The sequence below is a fragment of the Canis lupus genome, chromosome 9 (assembly GCF_003254725.2).
Source record: "Canis lupus dingo isolate Sandy chromosome 9, ASM325472v2, whole genome shotgun sequence".
Lineage (NCBI taxonomy): Eukaryota > Metazoa > Chordata > Mammalia > Carnivora > Canidae > Canis > Canis lupus.
In genome coordinates, this window is record NC_064251.1 from 28,646,630 (window position 1) to 28,671,378 (window position 24,749).

General features: G+C 40.9%; 1 protein-coding gene across 4 annotated transcripts in view; it reads right to left on the bottom strand.

Moving 5' to 3' along the window:
* CA10 (carbonic anhydrase 10) overlaps nucleotides 1-24,749 on the bottom strand; it is a 482,061-nt gene that overhangs the window by 94,689 nt on the left and 362,623 nt on the right. For all 4 annotated transcript variants that reach the window (XM_025439687.3, XM_025439688.3, XM_025439686.3 and 1 more), the window contains one exon: nucleotides 7,037-7,222. In XM_025439687.3, the coding sequence (XP_025295472.1) occupies nucleotides 7,037-7,222 (186 nt within the window). The remainder of the gene's footprint in view (nucleotides 1-7,036; nucleotides 7,223-24,749) is intronic.

The following is a 24,749-nucleotide window of genomic DNA, read 5'->3' on the forward strand; positions in this document are numbered from 1 at the left end:
CCCAGAGTAGGTGAGTAATCACTATTATGGAGTTTATGGGCAGGTACACCTTGGCTTATGTTAAGCAACGTTATGAATCAGAAGACCTGAGCTAAGCCCAACCTTAATCATTTATTGTCTGCATGGTCTTGCGCCTTAGTTTCTCCAGGTAAGGGGGGGATAATAAGAAGAGGCAACTTCACTGAGCTAGTGTTTGCTGATTAAATGGGAGAATTTATGTTATGCTTTGAAATTCATTGAGAGTAAAGGCCAGAGTACATACAAAGTCCAGGCAAAGAGGACATAATGTGCAGTGGCCCTGCCACTCTTACCTCTCTGACTTCTCACACCCTCTCACTCACCCCTGTGGTCACACTGCTCTCCTCTTCCTAGAACACTCACAGCTCTCTTCCACTTCAAAACCATGGTACCGGCTGTTACCTCTGTCTGGAATGTCCTTCCCCTAGACATCTCTATGGCAACCTCACAAATGTCATCCTCTCAATACAGCTTCATGGACCATCCTGTTTACTTGTAACTCATTACTGCATGCTCTGATCCCTCCTGATCCTATTTCTTTTCCCATAGCGTTTATCATATTCTAATTTACCATATACACTTACTCATTTAATATGTTTATTATTTATTATTTTTCCTTTCTCACATACAGGAAGGATTTTTATCTGTTTTCTTCACTGCAGCACATGGTAGGCACTCAATAATTTGTTAGCTGAATGAATGAATGAATGGATGAAAGCAAATCCCAAAGCATGTAAAGAGTGGCTGGATGCTAGCAATGAGATTCTGCAGTTACCCGTAGATGTGCCTGAGCAAGTTCTGGATTGTGCTGCAGAGTAAATGATTCAAGTTTGTGCCTTGTTCTCTAAGATGACGCTTTTTGTATTCAATCCTTTTGTGTTCTTTATCACATCAAGGATAGGTCTGGGTTAGTACCTTGTTAATACATTTGGAATCTCTCAAAGCACAATCCTTTCTCAATGAAAGCCCGGAACACTAGTTAGTGTTTGCTGTGAACTAAACCATTCTTCCTGTTTTCCAATTTCTTTTTTTTTTTTTTTTTTTTTTTTTTTTTATTTTTTTTTTTATTTTTTTTATTTTTTTTATTGGTGTTCAATTTACTAACATACAGAATAACACCCAGTGCCCGTCACCCATTCACTCCCACCCCCCGCCCTCCTCCCCTTCTACCGCCCCTAGTTCGTTTCCCAGAGTTAGCAGTCTTTACGTTCTGTCTCCCTTTCTGATACAAATGCAATGAAACGCCGGGACACCTGCACCCCGATGTTTATAGCAGCAATGGCCACGATAGCCAAACTGTTTTCCAATTTCTGATAGGACTTGATGCTTTGGACAGCCTTTATCCAAACACTCCATCTTCAATTTAAATGAGGCTGGATATTCCTAGTATAGTCAATAGGTACAACACACTCAAGATTCCACGAAAAAATGCCTATAAATTTTGAATTCTTAGGTCACCAATAGTTGACTGAGTCACTGATTCAGTGATTGAATGACTCATTCCACAAACATCAATTAAGCGCCCACTGTATGTTGGGTACTATGCTAGGTGTACGGTATACAAAGATGAATAGTGAAAAAAGTCCCTGTCCTTAAGGGGTTTCTGAAGATCATTTATTCTTTCATTCAGTAAACATGTATGGACTCTGCTCTCATGTGTCTGACATTGTACAAGGTGCTGAGAATACAGCGATGATCAAAATAAAATCTCTATTAACAAAGAACTACAGTTCCGAGAGAAGCAAGAGTAAACAGTTATAAAATCTACACTGATGGGCAATTTAGTAGATTGGGGTCAGCAAAATTTTTGTGTAAAAGACTGGATATTTTGTAAATATATTGGCTTTTGCAGGCCACACATGGTCTCTGTTGCACATTTTTCCTCCTCCTCCTCCTCCTCCTCCTTCTATTTATTTTTTGTATATTTTTTTATTGGAGTTTGATTTGCCAACATGTAGCATAACACCCAGTGCTCATCCCTTCTTCTTCTTAAAACAATCCTTTAAACATGTAAACTATTTTTAGCTACTCAACTGAATTTGGTTCACAGGCTATGGCTTGTGGGTTATTGAAATAGATGAATATGGAGGATTCTCAGGGAGTCAAGAGGAAGCCGCATGTTTCTGGCTAGGAGGAGGGAAGGAGGCTTGGAAATCTCCAGGGGATGGAGGTGGGGAGGATATTGTTCTGGAATGAAGAAGAGTGACAGAAAGCTGGCATTCAGGATACAGGGAGCTACAGCACTCAGGAAGCTCTTCCATACATTATGACCATGTACATGCTATTCTTAAACATCCCAATTCTCATTCCCCTTCAAAACTCCGCTTGTGCCAACGAACATCTCTACAAGGAGGTCCCAGCCTCCCAGCAAAGTGCTAATTACATTGCCTGAGTACCTCCCCCCAGAGCTGTTGAATGCCTAATGGGGCACTGGTTCTCAGTTATGTGCTCCTCAGCGCTTTTCATACTTTAGCACACTTCAGGACAATTTGATGTTGCTTATTCCTACAAATTTGTGTGGCTTTAAGTCAAGCCTGTCTCTAAAGGATGGCAAATAACTGACTCCTTTAAGGGGACAGGCCTGCATTTTCTGCATTTCTCACTTATTTGCCCTGAGATAATTGTTTTCTCTATTCTGGCTCTGAGCCACTAAATACATAAACAAACAAACAACTAAATAAATAAATAAATAAATAAATAAATAAATAAATAACATATGACTTTTATTCCACCTTTTAATGGAAAAGTCTTATCTGCATTCATAGCAATAGCTGTGGATGGTTTCCTTGCTTGGATATGTTTGAGCAGAACCAGAGACCCAAGAGGCTGAGCCTGGAAAGGCTGATGTTCCTACCTGATCTTCAGTGGGAGCAGCGACCATGTCAGGCCACAGAGGTGTCCATCCATCCTCTCCTTAAAACCATCCTGAGAGAGAGCTAGTTCATAACCCCCTTCCAGAACCATCCTCAAACATAACCCACGTTACACTGTATTTTAAATATACGTATCTCTCACTAGCTGTCTGCTTTGCTGGGCTGTGGTGCTCAGCACACAGCAGAAGCATTGGAGGCACGTGAAGAGTGGATGAAATGAATGCTGAGGATCTGTTACAAGTGTCCCACGAAGTGGCTGGTGCGAGTCTCAGTATACTCCCTGACGCCTTCGAAAATAACTTGAAGGTTTTTAAAATGAGTATTTCCAACCTCCCCTCAAAAAGAGAGCTTCTTTTTGCCTAGCCTCATTCCTGGAACTTCATCCATCACATAATTCTTTTCAAATATTATCTTTTGTCAGGTTAACATATTTGTTTCTTTCTGCAAAGACCCTCCTTTATAGTGGACGTGAATCTAGCCACTTAGACATGATTAGCAAGCGAAGGGTCTTACTTATTAAAAACAGTTAATTTTCCCTTCTTGAAAAAATGGAGCTATTTGAATCCCTGAATATACTCATTTATCACCAACCCCCAACGAGGCATCCAGGAGTTCTCCGTGTAGGACATGAATAATTTTTATAAAAACGCAGTTGCTGACTGTGTCGTACATCCACGCAGCTTTATAAAACAAAGCAAATGATTACCATCAATTACAATAACCTCACCAGACAAGACTGCAATTAATCTACAGCTCTTGAGATAACGACTGTTGCACTGTGCCAAGGAAAATGCCTGGCATTAATTGACTTATCACGATCAGCAATGATGGATGGGACAGATGGCAATGTGATTATTCATTGTCAACAAAATAAACACACGCTCTGTTGCTAGAAGTGTCTACTTAGGTCCTCTCAGGGGACAGCCAAACACAGAGACCAAAGGTGGTTTTGAAGAGAGCACAAAATAAAAATAAGATGTTAACCTACAGGATGGGCTACATCTACTTTAACTGGGGCTTAACACTCAGTGGAATCTGTTTGGAAGACATTTTCTATAAGGAAATTGTGGATTGCATGGGATTTCAGCACGAGAAGGTGCATTACTTGCTCATTAAGATATGAGTCACCTTTATGAAGTCCTCAAATTCCATTCCATGCTCAATAATTCCAGTGATGAGAATTCACTATTTTCAGAGGCAAGCTCATTCCATTGATGGATAGCTGTCATTGTTAGAATATATATTTATTTATAGCTGAACTCCATCTTTCCAGGACTTCCATCCATGGACCCTCATATCAGAGAAGGTGCCAAACTTTTCTCATTATCTAAACTCTTTTAAATATCTCAAAGGCCAATATCTACCCACATGACCCTGTTTTGGTGCTTCCAACATTCTGATTCCTTGCATCTAAACCCATACCAGTTTAGAGACCATTCATACTGAGGGGCTTGGAAAGAAATGACCTTAGCTGATGTGGTCTGCCCAAGACAAGGTGTAATGATACTTATGCTGAGGCTAATGCTCTAACTTGTCTTGGAGCAGTGGCTGTGTGTGGCTGTCCTTCTTGGGAAGCTGTTCTCCAAATCTCATCAGTCTAGACAGCATTTGCATTTGCAATGACACCTGGGTGCCCTTTTTAATTTTTGTGCAATACGGTTTTATTGATTAAGTTCTCATTGTTTAGAAAGCTGGGATAATTCAGGCAGAGCCTGAGCTAAAACTGACTGGCTCAGTGGTCACTAACCAAAATCTCTTGGGGGGGATTTTTACAAATGTGTGTACTTGGACCCCACTCCTGGAGACCCCAATTTGAGTGCTTTAGGGAAGGATGCAAATGTAAATAATTTGACAATAGTCCCCAGTTAATTCTGACTTGCAACTCTGTTTAGATGCTTTATTCATTGAGGGCACTTAATAATGTACTACTGAGTGGGTGCTTCACAAACCTAATCATCAGACTCTCCTGGGAGCTTTAAAAATGCAGATTCCTTGGAGTGCCTGATACCTGTGGTCTGGGTACATCTAGGAAAATTAATACTTTGAAAGATCACATTGTTATATGTATCCCTTAAGGATTTTGGAGACACTCTTTTACTCCAAAATTGTAGTTCCTATACAAATTACAAAGCACTTTTATCACACATTGAAGGAAAAGGCAGTTCTAAGGAATTCTACAGAGTGAAGATTCCAGCCAAGTAACCATCCACATTTTTCACCCATTTAATAAATTCATTAATAAATTAATTTAGTCTGAGGCAATATTATGATAAGGATCAGAATATAACAGTTCAGTGAGGGAGAAAAGCAAAGAAATAAAAGCAAATAAATGAGCCAGTAAACCAACAAATAAAATAGTTACAAATACTGAAATAATATGTATTTAAAAAAGGAAGTGTTTATCTAATTTGAATATTCCCTAGTTCAGAGTGACAGTCTCCAGTCACTCTCAATGCATGGATTTTCTCCCTGCTTTCACTATATTCCCTACTATACTCCAACTCAGAATCTGCAACTTTAGGGAGTTTTTTTTTTTTTTCCCATTAGGGTGCCTTTGGCAGACATCCCTAATCAATCCTAGCATTTTTTCCTATGGATCCAGAAAGGAGGCTCATTCCTGCTCAACCTTGTCCTCCATGCAGCCATTACGAATAGAGGATGATGAACTCCACCCACCCCTTCCCCAATACACACAAGACCCTGACACAACTTGGTGACTTTGTTGTCCTTCATTTCTTGCTTTATCCTTGTTGTCTATCAGTTCTTGAGTACTCCAAGTGTTCCTTATATCTGAAATCCCACTTAATTTTCAAAATAACCTTGTGTTGTGTTTAAACTCAGCCTTAGAAGGATCAAGAAACCATCTCAAGATCATACAATAAATGAATATCAGAGCAGGAGGTACAAACTCAGGTACTTTGACTTCAGAGCTGATGTTCTTACAAAGTATTTGGCACTGCCTTTCTTTCTTAGCCCAGTTCAAAGAGCCCCACCTCTGGGACACTTCTCCTGATCCCTTCAGGTAAAATCTGTCACTTCTTCCTGTGAGTTGGCCAGCATCTTCGTACATCTTCATAACAGAATGGCTATACTTTATTGCTTTGAATATAGTACTCTTTGAACTCCTCTGTGGTAGGAGCTTTGTCTTTTTGTTTTGTTTTGTTTTCTTTTAAATCTTTGTATCCCTAGTACCTAGCAAAGAGCCTAGGTAGATTCTCAGTTGGTACTTTGAAACAATCATTAAAATCTGGCCACTGGACTTATCAAGGTCGGGCTCTCTTTCTCAGTGTAGGGCTTTACTATATTAAAAACAATGTTAGGTTTAAACATAATGTTGACTGAAGAAAAATGAAAAAGACCAAGTCAATAATGAGATCATACTTCTGTTATTTCAAAGCTTTCTTGACATCAGTTACTGAAGATTTTTAAACAGAAACCAGATATTTAGCATAGAAGCCCCCCTGACTCCTAGCTGATAACCACTCTCAGGTGTAAGAGGACAAATTAACTATACCATGCTTGTCAAGTGTCAGAACCCAGATGACACCTGTTTAAACTGTGGCTCTCATTCTATAATGGAAACTGGTTTGGCTCACTGCTGTGGCTTGAGCTCAATCTGGATTGATGGTGGCACACAGTGATACTCACCATTGATGGTGACATACAATGACATTTCCATTCTGCAGGAAGTCAGGCAGACTATTTACCTGCCTGACATTTATTTCACAGTGAGCTATAGTTTTGTGCAAATAAGACCCATTCTACCAGAAGGGGTAGACCTATACTCTCATATGGGAGGCTGATGGTTCAGATAGGTATCAGAGAAAGTGTGCATGAAAGGTGAGGGCTTGGGATTAAAATAATGCTCCAGAGATACTGGAAGGCATGAGTCACGAGAGCTGCCAATATCTCAGAGGGCAATACCCAGTCCCACTTTCATTGTGGCCTTCCCTCGAAAACAGCGGAAGCACATTTATAGACTTCCACGTCAACTTGCAAAAAACAGATGGAGAAAGGAGGCACTGACCTTCTCATTTCACAGATTTAAAAGAAAGATTTCCATCTGTTATCTCACCTTGGGTATAAATAGACACCGAGTCTTATTAATTGGCACTCAACTTTAGTACCTCAATAGTTCTGCATACCTCCCCAGAGAAGGCTTGTCCGTTGAGGAGGTGCTCCGACCCTTGGCTGTCCTCACTCCCAAAGTGTAGTCGGATCTCCTCCAGCCGGTGGCTGTATGTCATGGGCCCTCCTGATATGTTGACCAAGTGCTCCTTGTCTAGGCGCAGGGACACGTGTCTTCCAGTGTTGTACATGGTCCCACTGACCTGTAAGGCAACGCACAACAGGTCAAGCAAGGCTCTTCTTTCCATTTCTCACCAAACCCAGCAGTGCTGAGACCAATGCCTTTTGCTTCCTTTGGATGGGAACATATTAGGCTGAGTCTACATACAGAGTAGAGAGTAGCAATACCCCCAGGGCATTCCTGTCCTACTTGGCTTAACCACATTTATGAACACATGATCATTTAGCAATTTGGGGTAGGAATTCAAAGGAGACCTCAGAAACTGCGACTAATATTTTGGACATTGCACCATTGTATAAAAGATAATTTGTCCCTCTCAACAACAGGTGTTGACAAGGATGTGGAGAAAAAGGAACCCTTGTGCACTGTCCGTGGGAATGCAAAGTGGCATAGTCATTCTGCAAAACAGTATGGAGGTTCCTCAAAAAGTTAAAAAAAGAATTACCCTTCGATCCAGCAATCACACTACTGGATATTTACCCAGAGAATACAAAGATGCTAACACAAAGGCATACATGCAACCCTGTGTCTATAGCAGCATTATTTGCAAGAGCCAAACTAAGGAAGCACCCCAAGTATCCATTGATAGATAAATGGATAAAGAAGATGTGGTGCGTATATATACAATGGAATATTTACCAGCCATAAAAAAGTATGGAATCTTGACATTTGCAACAACATAGATGGAGCTAGAGAATATAAGGCTAAGCAAAATGAATCAATCAGAGAAAGTCAAATACCATATGATCTCACTCATATGTGGAATTTAAGAAGTAAAACAAATGAGCAAAGGAAGAAAAGAGAGAGAGAGAAATCATGAAATAGACTCAACTCTAGAGAACAAACTAATGGTTACTGGAGGGGCGGTGGGTGGGTGGGTGGGGGTAGGGGGAACAGGTGATAGGGATGAAGGAGCATGCTTGTCATGATGAGCACTAGGAGACATATGGAAGTGTTTAATCACTATAGTGTGCACCTGAACTAATATTACAGCATATGCTAACTGAAATTTAAATAACAACTTAAAAAAATAACTTGCCCCTATTACCATAGGGGACGTTGAGATACTGCAAAATTAAAATCTCAGGTATGAGAAACTGGAGAAAGCAAGAGATGCCACAAAAACCAAATGAGAGACAAGGAATCCAAAATGGGTGAAGAGGAGCAGATCCTCATGAGAGACTGAAGGCTCTGGTCTGAAGTCCCAAGTGTGCAGTTCAGTGTGTCTTTGTTAGGTCCCTCTCTTGCGCCTGCCACTAGACATAGAGCATAGAGCGTGAGCTGTGATCCCTTCTCAGAGCTCATGGACTCAGTGCTAAGCTAAAGAGATGAATACAAGTTGCCTATGTTTCTTCCTCACTCCTGATTCCATCTTGCACCAGCCTCTCAAATCGCTGACCTTACTGCTTGGTATTCTTTTTTCTTCTTTTCTCTTTGAACTTGATATTCAGCTTCATTTTCTTGGACTTAGCACCTCTCAACACTTGATCCTAGAACTCTGATTCCTACCTGTGACTCTACTGCCTTAGTCTTCTGGGTTCACTCAGCTTTTGGGGGCAGAACAAAAGCTTAAAGGAGACTTTGAATGGGTCTGAATGGAATGCTCTGGGCTCTCAGAGGCTGAGATGATTGGATTTTCTTTCTGCTTATTCTGACTCCTTTGGTCCCAGCTGTCTGGCCTAGAGATTCCTTAAGGGCTTCATGTAACATCTGATACCTTTAATTAGTCACGGTTTCATACGTTTTCTCTATAGCACTACCCTTACCTGCCCCTCTACTTTTCTGACACTAACCTTGTGAATAATCAAATAGGTCTGTAGATGGCTTACTGTGGCAGACAGTAATGCCCACTAATATTCAACTAACTTATTATTCTGCCATTTTGCTGTAAGGTGGAGCCCATGTGACTGATGTTGGCCATGGGATATGAGGGGACATGACAGGTGTCACTTCCAGGGTGAAACAGTGAAAAACGTACGCACAAGTCTCCAGTCTCTCTCTCCCCTTGAGACATCAATCACTGGGGCTATGTGGAAAAATGTAAATGTGTTGCAGCTACAAGATGGAGTTCATGTCAGCCTGGGTGTTTGGCAGAGTAAAGGGCAGATTGCAAAAGTGGCCAGAATTCTTCCCCTCCCTGTAAGTGCATTTTTTACAACATGCCCCTGTAGCTGCTCCCATCAAGATAGGGGTCTGCTTCTCTACCTCTGACTCTGGGCTGGCTTTGTCACTTGCTTTGGCCAATAGGGAACACAGCACTTGTGCTCTGAGAGTAGGCTTTTAGAGGCCTTGCTTATTTCCTCACTCCTTCTTGGAGACCTGAGACCACCATGTCAGTGAACCTGGGCTAGCCTGGTGAGGGATGACATCACACTGAAGAGCATCATCCCAGGAGAAGCCATCTCAGATTGATCATTTCCTGTCTGACCCGCCAGCTGACTGGCCCAGCCGAGGTCAGCTTAGCCTGGCCTAGACCAGAAGAACTGCCCACAGACCCATGACTTGGAAGCTAAATAATTGGTGTTTCAAGTCCCTAAGTTTTGGAGGTTGTTATGGGGTAAAAGCTAAGTCATTCATCTTACCTCTCCTGAATCTGGTATCAACTCTTTTGAGTGCCTGGCAGTATTGAGTACCTGAACTGGAAAGTCACGTGGGGCCCAGAGACTCAGCCTGCTGGGTAGCTGGAAGTCAGACCAGAAAGAGAGAGAAGAGAGAAGGAGATGTGCCAACAGTGATGGAGGAAACTGTGCACTGAGAGAGAGAACAGCCACTTGACCTTCAGAAACCTTCGCATCTCTTTGTTCACAGTTCCTCCACGAAGCCTGAGCTGCATTCTCTCAGATGCTTTACCTCTCATCAATAAATCCATTTTTTTCTCAAGTTATCTATTCTTTGCAACCAGATAACCCCACAGTGTTCACTCCTATTCTCCAGTCTCTAATAAATACATATATAGTCAGTATGAGATCATGAGAGCTTGGTTTTTTCTTTTCACGTCCCAACTCATGATTTTCTTTGCAGTAAAATGGTTAAAGATAGATTTGTGTTTGACATTGCATCCATTGTTAAGTAAATTTTACTTTTTCTAATTGTTAAGATAATATACAGGTATTATATATGGTTAAAAAAATAAAAATAAAATAAAACAAATATGACACAGAAAAAAAAAAAGAAAGATATAGAATGACTCAAGGCAATAAAAATAAGTCACAAGGGGATCCGTGGATGGCTCAGCGGTTTGGGCGCCTGCCTTCGGCCCAGGGCATGGTCCTGGAGTCCTGGGATCGAGTCCCACATCAGGCTCCCCGCATGGAGCCTGCTTCTCCCTCTGCCTGTGTCTCTGCCCCTCTCTCTCTCTGTATCTCTCATGAATAAATAAAGTCTCTAAAAAAAAATAAGTCACAATTCCACAATTACGCAAGGATCACCACTAATACTTTGGTATATATATTCTTAAAATTATATATACTATAACACATATATATAATTCTATATACCCATATTTTAACAAGCTCACTTTATATATGTGTCTGTATAATCAGATAAGTGATTTTTCACACACATATATATGAGTTTGTGTATATAAATATATACTATTATATATAACATTAACTGTAACATTATATATTAATATATCAATTATATTAAATGTAATTATATTAATATATAATATACTATAATATAGTATAATAGATGAATGTCATACCATTTAACATAATAATATTACATAATTATTATGTACTATATATTTATTATACACAAATAATTATATATTACATATGCAAACACAATATTGTTATTTATATGTTTACATAAATATCACATATGATTATATATTATATAAATATACATATATAATTTTCACAAACATGAATATTTCTGGGTCATTAAACTGTTCTGTAATATTACTTTGAAATGGTTGCATAATCAGTATAAAAAAAGTACATGGCTTGTTGAATATTTACATCCCTTTCACTTTTTCACTATTTCAAAAATGTACTGCAATGAGTATCCTATGGATAAATAGTTTTACTACTCCAGGGATCTTTCACTGGGCAAATTCTGTGTCAAATGGTATACACATTGTTAGAGTGCTTATTGTCCATTGCCACATCCATCTACTGTAGAGAGTGGATCCCAAAGAGCAGAGCTGGATCTCTGTAATTCTCTTCAAATGATATGAAAAATAGCACCATGAGATTCAACCAGTAACATCCATGGGCACCTATGGTATGTGAGGCAGTGTAAAAGGAACTGCTCTGAATTATTTTTTTTCTAAAGATTTAATTTATCTATTTGAGAGACAGCGTGCATCAGGGGGGACGGGCAGAAAGAGAGGGAGCAGACTCCCTACTGAGCAGGGAGCACAACCTGGTGCTCGATCCCAGGACCCCAGGATCATTACCTGAACTGAAGGCAGATGCTTAACAGACTGAGCCGCCCAGGTGTCCCACTGCTCTGAATTCTTAGAGGATATATGCTCTGTCCCCATCAGGCAAGTATCTGGGACTTTCCTGCACTTCTAGAAATCTTTCCATCTGTGCTGTCTAATGTCTAATGTTCCTAAGAAAATTGTTGCACATTGGCAGGGACCATGTGGTACGCTTTCTGCATTTCCCCAGGACTTAAAAAACATCCTGGCACACAGCAGGTGGAAGAATCAAGGATTCTTGAGTCGAATGATTCCCAATGTGCCTCTTGATGACCATAGGTGCTTTGGTTAATTTCCTGAAGTCTCAGTTTCCCTAAACATAATGTAGAGATAAGAAAATATCCCTTATGAAAATACAGGAAAGAAAACTCTAAGGCTTATAGAGAACAAATGTCAAAATGATAGAACAAATCTTCCTTATCAGTAATTACTTTAAATGTAAATAGATTCCACTTATAGGAGGTACCTAGAGTGGTCAGAGTCATAGAGAGAGAAAGTGGGAATGGTTTTCAGGAGCTGCAGGAAGAGGAACAGGGAGTTATTAATGGGAACAGAGTTTCAGTTTTGCAAGATGAGAAGAGTTCTGGAGATGGATGCACCAAGGACCACGGGATTGTACTTAAGATCACGAAATGTATACGTAAGAATAGTTAATATGACACATTTTATATGTGTATTTTACCACAGGAAAAAAAAAGTTGGGGGAGAATTCTCTCATGGATTGTGAGAAATAAATAAATAATACATGTAGCAGCCCAACATTTTCATTCTCTTTCTCCCCCACCTTTTGACTTCTGCATGGGTGCCTAGCTGAGGTCAAGGGACCCATGCAATCTTCCCCACTTCCCAGGGCCCAGTGGGATACAGTGCTAAACATCACAATGGAGGACTTCCACTGACTTCTGCGCTGTGATGTTTGCTTGCCCCTCATTTTGGATTTTATTTACTTATTTGTTTAGAGAGTGTGTGAAGTGGGTGAGGGGCAGACAGAGAGGGAGAGAGAATCTTAAGCAGGCTTCATGCCACAGTGCTGAGCCCAACTGGAGGTCCATCCCAGGACCCTGAGATCATGACCTGAGCCGAAATCAAGGGTCTGATGCTTAATGCACTGAGCCACCCAGGCACACACACACCCCTTCCTCTCCCCCCAAGCCCCACACCTCCCCTGGATCATTTTTAAAGGCTATGAAACAAAGCAAAACCAGTGTCATCTGGAATAAGCCCTTCTATTTCTTCCACTCTGCTTCTTCACCACTCCTGCTTACATGGCTCTCTCTTCATTCATTCACTCATGCCTCTTGTCAGTTATTCATAAAATAACACCTCTAAACTGTGCGTGAGGAGCTGAGGATGGCACAGTGAGTAAAACCAGGCACAGACCCTGCCTCATGGAGCTCACACTCTCTATGATGTAGAGACCAGAGCAGGGGAAGTAGAATCCACCTGAAACTCAACCATTTGCCTTTACATTCTTACAGCTAGATGCAATGCCCCCTTATCCCCACCCTTTCCCTAGACACTGAAATAACATTAATTTGTATTAATCAAAAAAAGCTGTGTAGCCAGGGTATGGTTTGTTGCACTTTAATTTAAAAATAAAGGCTTGACAACATTATGTATGATATCTAATGGTACATCTGCACTGTAGTAATTAACATTGCCAATAGTGTCATTTTAACTGTAATGTTAATTACAGTGTTTTCAATGAACTACTTTGGTGCACAGCATGTTGGAAAAAGTTGTCTCATGCAGACCAGGAAACAGAGTTGCACAGAAAAGTTGAAGCTGCAGGGGAGATCCTGGTTCCCTCTGGCTGCTTCATGGTTCTCCTGTATGTTTTATTTTAATCCATTGCGAAATGAGGCGAGAGGTGTGATGATCATTTTGCAAGCAAGAGAAGAAAGTGCAGTTGCTGAAGGCTTGGTGACTTTTCCAGGATTACACAACTGGTGGTGGTGACAAAGCCAGGTCTTCTTGATTCCAAGTCCAACAATCTTGATATGAGGAAATGCAAGCATCTCAGCCCATTTCAGAAGGAAGCTATGTGGGGAATTGCGATTTCTCCTCCTGTCTGTGAATGCAGGACTTAGGCAGGTGCAGATGCAGCAAGATTCTTTTTCAGGTAAAGAGTGACCACTGGAATGGACACTTAGCTACTAAAGTTCAATGCGGGAGAAGACCTGGAGAAATCTGTAGGTCAGGGAAGTCCCCTGATTTCCTCACCTGCAGACATTTACACTGGTTTGAGACAGGGTGGAGCTTTATGTGTTGAGGGGAGCATGCAATATTATCTTGATGATTTGAAACCATCTAAAAGCCATGTATTATTTTGCAGAGCAAAATATTAACCTCAGGTTATTCATTTTGTAAAATTGGATGTCTTCATACAGCAAACACAGGTTTGCAGCAGCTCGTGGTTAGCTAGGTCCTGTTATTAATGGACTCTTCTCTTTTATTCTGATGACACTGCTATATTAGAGGAAAATGAATTTAGCCAGTGTATTTTTAGGGTAAAGAGATGGTTGATTCTTTGACAGCCAGCGATGATCTTGTTCATAATAGCTGCCATCTTGGTTTGAATGGTTATTTGGTGTCAGATACCATGCTAAGTTCTGAATCTGGACTTAATTCATTCTCATAATTTCTCCCTCACCAAACCCAGCACCAAACAAGTGTGGTATTTATTACACTTATGCCATTTGCTTCCTCTTAGATGGTAGGATAGTGGGTTAACCTCATCTGTGTAGTAGAGGCCTCCCACAGGGCATAACCTGTCCTCTGGGCCTCTGGTGATTTTCCACCAAAAGGCCAACAGCCCACTGGTTGGGAAGCTGGGGCTTGACCCCCCCTCCCCCCATTATCTCTGGCTCTAAAGCCTGTGCTTTAATTGCCAGAAATTCTTAGATAGCACAGTTGACTATCTAATGGTGAAATTTGACAGGTTTTTTAAAAATACGAGTTGATGGTGGAGGAACCCCACCGTGGCTTAAAGTCAAGGTGTTTGGGATTGTTTATTGGATTAGTTAGGGTTCTCCAGAGAAAAGGAATCAGTGGGGTGTATATGGCAAGTTCATATTCTATAGGGTGGGCCTTAGGCTGGAGAACCAGAGATGAGCCAATGTTGCAGCTTCTGTCTGAAGGCCATCTGTTGCAAAATACCTTCTTGTTCCAGGCAGCCCAGTCTTTCTGTTCTAATCAGGCATTCACCTGCCTGGGTGCACCCACCCACATTATGGAGTGCAATCTGATTTATTCAGAGTCCATGGATTTAAATGTTTGTCTTATCCAAAAACACCCTCACGGAAGCATCCAGAATGATGTTTGACCAAATACCTGGACACTGTGGCCCAGACAAATTAACATATAAAATTAACCATCATATTTATCTTCACATCTCATTTGCTACTTCATGTTTAAATAGGTCTTATCCAGTTATACTGATACTATTAGACACATGATATATGTTATATACATATATATATATATATATATATATATATATATTTACACCATCTTACTTAAAAAGTCAGCTGTCCCAAACCATTTTTTATAAATTTATTTTTTATTGGTGTTCAATTTGCCAACATATAGAATAACACCCAGTGCTCATCCAGTCAAGTGTCCACCTCAGTGCCCGTCACCCAGTCACCCCCACCCCTACCCCCCTCCCCTTCCACCACCCCTAGTTCGTTTCCCAGAGTTAGGAGTCTCTCATGTTCTGTCTCCCTTTCTGATATTTCCCACTCATTTTTTCTCCTTTCCCCTTTATTCCCTTTCACTATTTTTTATATTCCCTGTATGAGTGAAACCATATGTTTGTCCTTCTCCGACGGACTTACTTCATTCAGCATAATACCCTCCAATTCTATCCACGTTGAAGCAAATGGTGGGTATTTGTCATTTCTAATGTCTGAGTAATATTCCATTGTATACATAGACCACATCTTCTTTATCCATTCATCTTTCAATTGTCCCAAACCATTCAACAAACTTCAGGTATATGGAAGGAGAGTCAGTTTGAAATTAAGTATATCTGAGTTATAGAACAATCATAAAGAAGTGATTTAACTGTTATTATCAAAAGTTATGTGCACAATAAGGTAAACTTATCCCTAAGTCTGGAAGGGAACTCAGAGACAATTCTGGTGTAAGTCCCTCATGTTGTCTATCTTCCTATTTCTAGATTGGGGGGAAAAAAAGGAGGCAGTGCAACTTTTTTTAAAAAAGACTTAATTCACTAAATAAACATACTGAAGGTCTTTTGGTTTAATGGAGATAACACTCATAGGGTTGTGTTTCTTGAGGACAGCCAAGCATAAGTAAACCTTACCCTCAGAAATTCCAAAAGATTCAATAAAGTCACCTGCATGGTATGACACAAAGCTTATGTGAGGTTTCCATTATATTCTCTCTTGAGGCAGCCTGACCCAAATCTCCCATAATATACTCAGAAATAATTCCCTACAGCTTAAATGAAATGTTAACAGTACAAAGGGAGTAGTTGAGAGGAAATAGAATCTTAATTGTGTAAAAGAGAGAGGTGACCATCTGACTTGGCAGAAGAGGTACTACATTCTCAACACGGTTCATTAGAAAAGCCAGGGGGAAAATGCATGTACTACATTCTCAACATGGTTCATTAGAAAAGCCAGGGGAAAATGCACCCACAAATTCTGAGAACTATGTATCAGATGCTGTGCCAATGTTTTTTAAAATTTTAATTCCAGTGTAGTTAACACATGGTGTTTTATTAGTTTTAAATATACAATATAGTGATTCAACACTTCCATACATCAGCCAGTTGCTTATCAGGATAAGTGTACTTTTAATACCCTTCCCCTACTCTCCCCATGCCCCCACCTACCTCCACTCTGGTAACCATCTGTTTGTTCTCTATAGTTAAGAGTCTGATTTTTGTTTTTTTTTTTCTCTCTCTTTTTATCCTCACTCATTTGTTTTGTTTCTTAAGTTGCACATATGAGTGAAATGATACAACACTTGTTTTTCTCTGACTGGCTTATCTCATCTAGCATTATATTCTCTAGCTCCATCCATGTCATTGCAAACAGCAAGATTTCATTCTTTTTTATGGCTGAGTAATATTCCATTATATACATATACATCACACCTTCTGCCAATGGACACTTAGGCTGCGTCCATAATTTGGCTATTGTAAATAATGTTACAAGAAACATAGGGTTGCATGTATCTTTTTGAATTAGTGTTTTCATATTCGTTGGGTAAATGGCCAGTAGTGAGAATGCTGGATCTTAGGGTAGTTCTATTTTTAATTTTTTGAGGAACCTCCATACTGTCTTCCATAGTGGCTGCACAAGTGTGCATTCCCATCAACACAGTTAGCCACTTTTTAGATCAGGCAATGAGGTACAGACAGGCTAAGACCTCTACTCAAGGGTATGAGGGAAGCAAGTAAGGGAACTACAGCTCAAAAGAAGTCTTGCTGAATCAAAGTTCATGGTCTTCCCACTGTCTCAAAGAGCAACTTCAAAGCCCACCAATGAGAGGCTGCACTCCATTTCTAATGACCCTGTAAATTTCAGAATTTAATAATGCTCATTTTAATTATTTATTTGGAGTTGGCTTAGGAGCTTTCTAAACTCAAAATGCAGGAGTGTTGGGATTCTTGCCTTTAAGATACAGTCTTAGTCGATTATTCACTCTACTTTAAGTGAACACAATAGGCTGATGGATATCACCATCCATAATACCCACAACAACAGCTGTAACTATATATATATAATATATATATATATTCCAGGCCCTGTACTTATTCCTTCCCAAACATTATCTCATTTAATCCTTACAGTACGCACATGAGGAAAGTATTATTATTCATATTCTACAGAAGAGGAGATGGAGGTTCAAGGTCTCATAACTATAGCTCCAGAGTTAGTAATTGAGAGAGTTAGAATTCCAGCCCAGGCCTGTTTGACTCCAAGGTCTACAACTCTTGAAAGAGAACAAATCTGGAAGTTGGAGGAAACAATTTTGGGTAAATCATGTAGCTTCTAAGTGGCATCTGGGATTGGGGGTAAACTCTTAAAGACCAAAGATGGTGTCCTCATGGATGTGCCTGAACGGGCTCAATTTGGCCAGTCTGTGCCTGAATACCCTTGGTGGTTTCTAGACCCAGAACAGCAGAGAAAATCCTCGCCCCTCCTATTGTTGGCCTAGCAAGCCCATAATGTTGGTTCAGTGCCTAGAAGGGTTAGTGAAGAAGGTGTGACAGCATGCTGTATAAATTAGGTGTCCTTTCATTGCAACTAAGGCTTCCTGCTTTATATCTCTGACTGCTCTGCTGAGGTGTGTAATAGGTCTTTGAATGTAATTAGTGAGCCTAAGAGATTTAAGAACACCACTTAGTCTGGTTTCCTACAGAGTAGCTCAAGATGCCAAAGGGCTGATTTGTAAAGGCAGAATGTAAGAATCCAGTGGGCTGCTTGCTCACAGGGGCACTCCAGAGGCATCACGGTAAGAAAAAGCAACCTGGCAGAAACAGCTGGAGTCAACTCATTGGCATCACTAGAGCATAGCATGTACATGGATTGGCAAGACTTGAAGAGTGGATTCTAGAGCTGAAAGAACTTTAGAGACAATCAAGCCCAACCTCTTCCTCAAAAAACCCAGACAACTGGGACAAAGAGAAGTTGAGAGGCTTGTCCAGGACTGCACAGCAAGTAAGTGGCAGGTTCAAGACTAGAAATAAACTGATGACACTGTTCTTTGTTCTGGGAAGCATACATCCTCTTCCTCTTATTCTTTTATTTTTCTTCTAAATTGTTTTATGCTGAAGGTACAGAAGCATACTGACTCAGAGACTCTGAGGTGGAAATGCTGGGTATGTATACACAAATACCATAACCCATAGGAAATTAGAAAAGAATCAGCCTGACATCTGGACATACCATTTATGTGATGTCATTCATCTGGATCAAGGGCTCTTTTCAGTGCTTACCTAGACATTTTATGCTATGAAGATTTCAGAGTAATAATTAGACATCAAAAGGATTAATTGTTAAGAGATAAAAGTGAAGTAAAGGATACAGAGCATTAGGAGAAGGCTTTTTTTTTTTTTTTGTGATGTAGTTTTGAAAAAAAGCAGTAAAGTATTTGGAGTTTGTGGGTTGGGGCTGTTAGGAAGGAAGTGGCTGAGGTGTGGATAAGGAACAAAATGGAAGCCGACTGGAGAGCTCTGCTTTGAGGTACCATACATGGAGTTGTGGAGGAGGGTTGAAGAAGCATTTCCAAGATCTCGCCCACCACTCTTAACCCTGCAGGGCGGATAGACGTTTCTTCCTTAGCAAGGCTAAGTTTACTCCAATCTTCCTCTATCCCATCCATCTGAGTCAGTTTGCTTTTCTTATATGAAGAGACCAGGCTTCTAGAGTCAATGTTGAAAAATCAGATGAAGTGATCACATGTTCCGCTTTTTATTATACAAATCCTATTATTGTCATTATTATTAAGAAAAGAGTTAAAACTATGTAACATCCAGGGCACCTGGGTGGCTCAGTTGGTTAGGCTTCAGCTCAGGTCATGATCCCAGTGTCCTGAGGTCGAGCCCCGTGTTGGGCTCCCTGCTCAGTGGGGAGTCTGCTTCTCCCTCTCCTTCTGCCCCTCCCCCTGCTCATGCTCACTCTCTCTCCATCTCTCTCTCTATCAAATAAATAAAATTAAAAAAAAACCCTATGTAACATGGCAATATTGACTCTTGAAATAACAGATACGCAGATTCTATAGGGATGGCTGGGCAGCACCACTATAACGGAGCATCTCTTGAACGCAGCTGGCATTGGTGGGGATGACAGGAGGAATAGAGAACAGGTGTGAAGGATGCTGTCTGGCCTTGTGGGCTACATGAACATAATGCCCTTTATCTTCCATCTTCCTTAAGGGAACGTATGGCAAGGGGCCGACATTAGGCTAGGTACATTCTGCCATACGTAGGTTTTGGCACTGAAGCCCTTTGCCTAAACCTCAGCTCTTGGTCTCTGACCAAGGAGGGGGACCCCAGAGAGTGCTGTCTGGAATGAATTTTCCTGGTATATGGGTTTTTAGACGTGAGTCTCATATACTACTTGTCTTCTGAGTCAGTGTTGCCAACCAATGGCTTTGTTAATTTAATATTATTTTAATAATTTAATAATATGAGCAAAATTTACATTTAATAATTGGTCTTACATGTGTCCTTGTGTACTTTATGAACATTTTAAACCCTTATTCAAAATCTGCAAGGTAGGTGTGGTCTTCCCACTTTCCAGATGAGAAAGCTGTCACTTGGAGAGTTATGTGACCTGCCCGGTGTCTCACGGCTAATGGGTTAAAGAGTCAGAATTTGGACAAAGACTGACTTTAAAGATGGGTCTCCTGCCTCACTGTGCTTTGTCTCTGTGACCATGGTTCAATGTTGGCTTCACAATTAGCTTCCCAATTTCCCTGGTTGGACTAGCTCTTTCTGCTTTAAATCTTAGCCTATTAGGACTTTGAGAGCCTGCAGACTTCTTGCCAAGCCTCTCATGTTTCGTTGCCTGGATCCAATTTTTTTTTTTTGACTCTGTAGTGAGTGGCCATTTGGATAGAGCAACCAGAATCAAGATCATATCAGATGACTGGCCAGTAGTACTGTCTCCATGGAAACCTCTGTTCCTCTGTTCCTTTGGTGCACTGGGGGTCCACCTAGTGATATGCACTAGCTCAAGTCAAGCTGGGTTGAGTACACTCCTATGTATTTAAATATATTTATAGTTTTTGGGAAACGATAATGTAGGCATGTTTACACTTCCCTTTCCTGTCTGCTACTGCATCCCCAGGACTTGAACGATGGTTGGTTTCTATTTGTTGCAAAAAATGGACATGGTGGTACCCAGCATCATCAAGGGACCTGTTCCAAGCTCTGCCCTCCAGTCTGCTCAGTGAGCCTAGGTGGAACTCAGTAAACCACCATCTTGCTCTTTCAGTTTCCCCTGATGTTCTTTCTACCACTCTGTCAGATATTCAAGGCTTGGGGCGGGGCACAGTAATACAGAATGACTTTCTTTATCCTTTCCCCATCCTCCAGGCTCTGAGGGTTGCCTTGATAATTATAAAGACAATAGCATTGAAACTCTCTCTAAACATATAGTAAGCTATAAATGGATTCATCTTCAGGCCACTTTTTCCCTAAACCGTGAAAATTCAAGGTTAGGCCACCTTAATTAACACACTAAAACTTGCCTTAGAAAAGTTATTTCTAGTTTAGGGTCATTTAATTCAATCTCTGATTCACAAGCCTTTAGGTAAATAACTCCCCATCTCCAGTTATTTCATCTCCAAAGAGGAAAAATGTCTTTTGAGGGACATTGGGGTGGACACAGTGGTGCACAGGTGCCAACAGAGCTCATAGATCACTTTCTTAACATTCCCTTATGTGGGTATCGCTGGTCCCACCAATTATGTTAGAATCCCTGATGCCAATTTTTCAAAGACATTAGAAATTGCAAATGTTTGGGGGATGATCAGATAATAAGTCCTTTTGTTCATCCCTCACATCTTTGTGTTCAAATTAATCATTCAACATTATCTTCCTCAGTGTCCTTGCTCTTATGGACTCTTGTCCACCATGAACTGTCACTCTTTAAGGCATACTCAAATGCCCACAGTGGCCAGCAGATAATGTAAATAAGTGAGACAGGGCAGACAATAGGGAATGGTGGAGACTGGAGGAGGCACTGGGCAGTGCTATTTCTTGGATATCTCTGGAAGGGTGTATAGAACACTAATGGGGTGCTTGCTTATGGGGGAGAAATCAAGAGGAATTTGGAAAAGGAGGGCCAGGGGTATGAGACTAAATTTTCTTCTTGTGCCCTTTGCATTGTCTCAATTTTACATGCAAATAAAATAATTTTTAAGTAAGTTTAAAATTTTGACATAAGATACTCTATAATCACATCTCATGCTAAAATCTGGGTTATGTGTGATATAATGGTTATAATGTGGGCCCAGGGGTCAATCTAGAGCAGCTTTCCGTAGAGATAGAAAACAAGTCTACATCTACAATTTTAAATTTTCTAATAGTTATGCTAAAAAAACTCCACGATGAAATTAACATTAAGAATATATATTTCATTTAGCACAATATATCCCAAATATTATTTCAGCAGGCTATCTATACAGAAATTATTAATGAGATAGTTTGCTTTCTTTTTTCAGAGTACATTTTTGAAATTTGGATGATATATTTTGCACTCAAAGTACATCTCAATTTGATCTTGAGGCATTTCAAGTATATGAAGTTAGTAGCTACCATATTGGACAGGAAAAGTCTGGTCAGTCTTCCTTTCCAATCTGTTCTCCCCCATGAAATTAGACCTCTATGAAGGAGTGGGCCAACTGGGTAGCTACTGAGAATACCAACTCTCAGGGGCACTGAATGACCCAGGGATAAATTAGGAATATAGTGCCAGTAACATATCTGTTACCCAAGTAGATGAGGCCCCATTTATGAGGTCTCTCCCTCTCCTTTTCCCTTCTCTCCTCTTTTCTTCTCATCTCTTCTCCTTTCCTTTTGCTTCTTTTTTTTTTTTAATTTTATTTATATATTTGAGAGACAGTGAAAGAGCACAAGCAGGGGGAGCAGCAGAGGGAGAAGCAGGCTCCCCACTGAGCAGGGAGCCCAATGTGGGACTCGATCCCTGGACCCCAGGATCATGACCTGAGCTAAAGGCAGACACTTAACCTCCTGAACCACCCAGGCAACCCCTTTCCCTTCTTTCTTCATGATTCATGTCACAAATCTTATGGGGCGATCATGCATGGGAGCAGACAAATGACAGTCACCTGGGTAGTTGGAATATACTGACCTTGAAACCCAGTAAAGCATGGCCTAGTTCTATATACTAGGAATTTATATACTATGTCCCATTATCTAAATGGTGAACCTCTTAATATTCCTCCTCAGATGCTGGCTGACTCTGAAAATCGTGGAATAAACAGAGAAGACAAATGCATAAAAGTAGGAAACCTTTTGCTCACAGGTATATTTGTTGGGGGATCATGGGGGAATTCCCAAGTACTCCCATCCCACTGCTTCTTTCTTCTCCCAAGGTGAGACCACCCCTGTTCTCATCTGGAAGGTCACTCATTCTATATTCACCAGAGCTCTTTGTCTTGTCCTCTGAATGACTGTGCATTTGAGATTTTCCATTGTTGTCCAGTTTTCACATGCTTTGTATTTCTCAGAGGTTCTCAAATGTAATGAACACTTCCTGTGCCCGGGAAGGAAGGCTTAGGGTCTTAAGCTGATAAATAAACATCGTTCACAATCCAAATCCGAATAGGGCTCTGATGCATTTATTTTGTTGGATCCCTCACTGCAGCCACTTACAACTGCAGCCTCTAACCAGTACGGGGGAGACCATGAAAAAAGAGACCAATTTCTAGAAACAGCCTGCATCCTTTCCAGAAACAAGCAGCCAAGGAAATTACATTTTCTGACTAGAGATCGCATCTAGATATACTATTGCTACTACTATGTCAACATCACTACCATCTATTGAGCTCTATGTGTCTGCCACTGGGCATGTATTAGGTACTTGATCCTTGCCACTTGCCCCAGGAAGCAGATATTTTTATTATCACTATTTTTATGAAGAAACTAAGGCTCAGCTAGGGTAAATAGGTCACAGGGCTCTACGTGTCAGAGATAATGTTTGTGAAAGAGCCCACGCGGACCACACGCTGAGCTGTTCTATTGGCTCTGAGGAGAGAGAAATCCCTGCTTCCACTTCCATCCAGGAGTGCCAGGGATGTTTCCCATAGAAGCTGACATCTGAAGTGGGCCTTGGAGATGGAGATGGTAGGATGTGGATGTCCAGAGGTATCTAGGGTAGGGGGAGGCATCAGTGAAGATAGGATGGGAAAATACAAGTCATGCAAAGGGAACAGCAGAGTGATCCATCCATATTTCCAGAGTGATTGAGACACCAGCAATCCAGGATGGGGGTCATACAGGGAGTCTGGGACAGGAGGTACCAGATACCTGCCATGCGACAGACTCCTCGCTGACGCTTTACAAAGGTCATCCTGCTTACTTTTAAGCAAAACATGGGCAGTATGGTGTATTACCATCTCTGAGTTACAAATTATGAAAACCAGGGTTTGAAAGAGGTGAAATGACTTGCCTTGGTGCCCAGCCAGTGAGCGAAGGAGGGAAGATGTGAGTGCATGTCTGTCCTATTCTTTCTGCAATGATGTGAAACCATGTTAGAAAAGGAGACTTTTCCTAAGAAATAATTTCCTGCTGTCAAGCACTGTCCTACCACAGTGATTCTCCAGATTTGCCGCATTTATCAGAGCGAGCTATACCCCTCTGCCTTCTGGTAGTGTCCACCAACGCTGCCGTTACCACCCCATCAATGCCCTTCTCTCTCTTCCCGATCCTTGGCTATAGGAATAAAATCTACAAATCAGCAACCGCGACAAGCCCAACAAAATGATTAAGTAGCTGTCTGCACCAACTAGAATCTCACCTTAGGGATGAGAAGATAAATACAGCAATAACCAAAATCTCAGAAATATGTGGCTCTGTTTAATGCAACTGATATTCCAATTCATGGCTCCAAAGCAATAGTTACATGAGCCAGTTTGCGTCCTTAATATGGTAAAATGCCCACAGAGGGAAGGCTGTGGAGAGTGCGTGCAGCACGGGGCGGGGGTCTTTATGAAAGATCCTAGAATCAGCTCACTGGGAATCCAGCATGGGCAAGCAAATGGTCCTCTTCCATCTCATCCGTGACAAACGTACTCAGTGGCTCCCAGGTTATCTGTACAATTAGGCCTGTGTATTTGCCAGATAAGTTAGAGCAAATTACATGCAGAAGACAATCTTACGCCTCAAAGGCCAGAAATAAATCATGTGCTCCATTTCCAGACCCTCTCCCCATCCCGCCTCCATCATTCTGGTCCACTGAAAACACAGAATTGTATTCAGTGAGCTGACCTCATGGAGACTTCCTGGTATGTAATTCCCCATACCCCTGCGATCGTCAAAGAACTTTAAATATTCACAGTGAACCTTGTTTTTTTTTTCCTAGTTTCTTCCAGTTGTTTACACGTACAC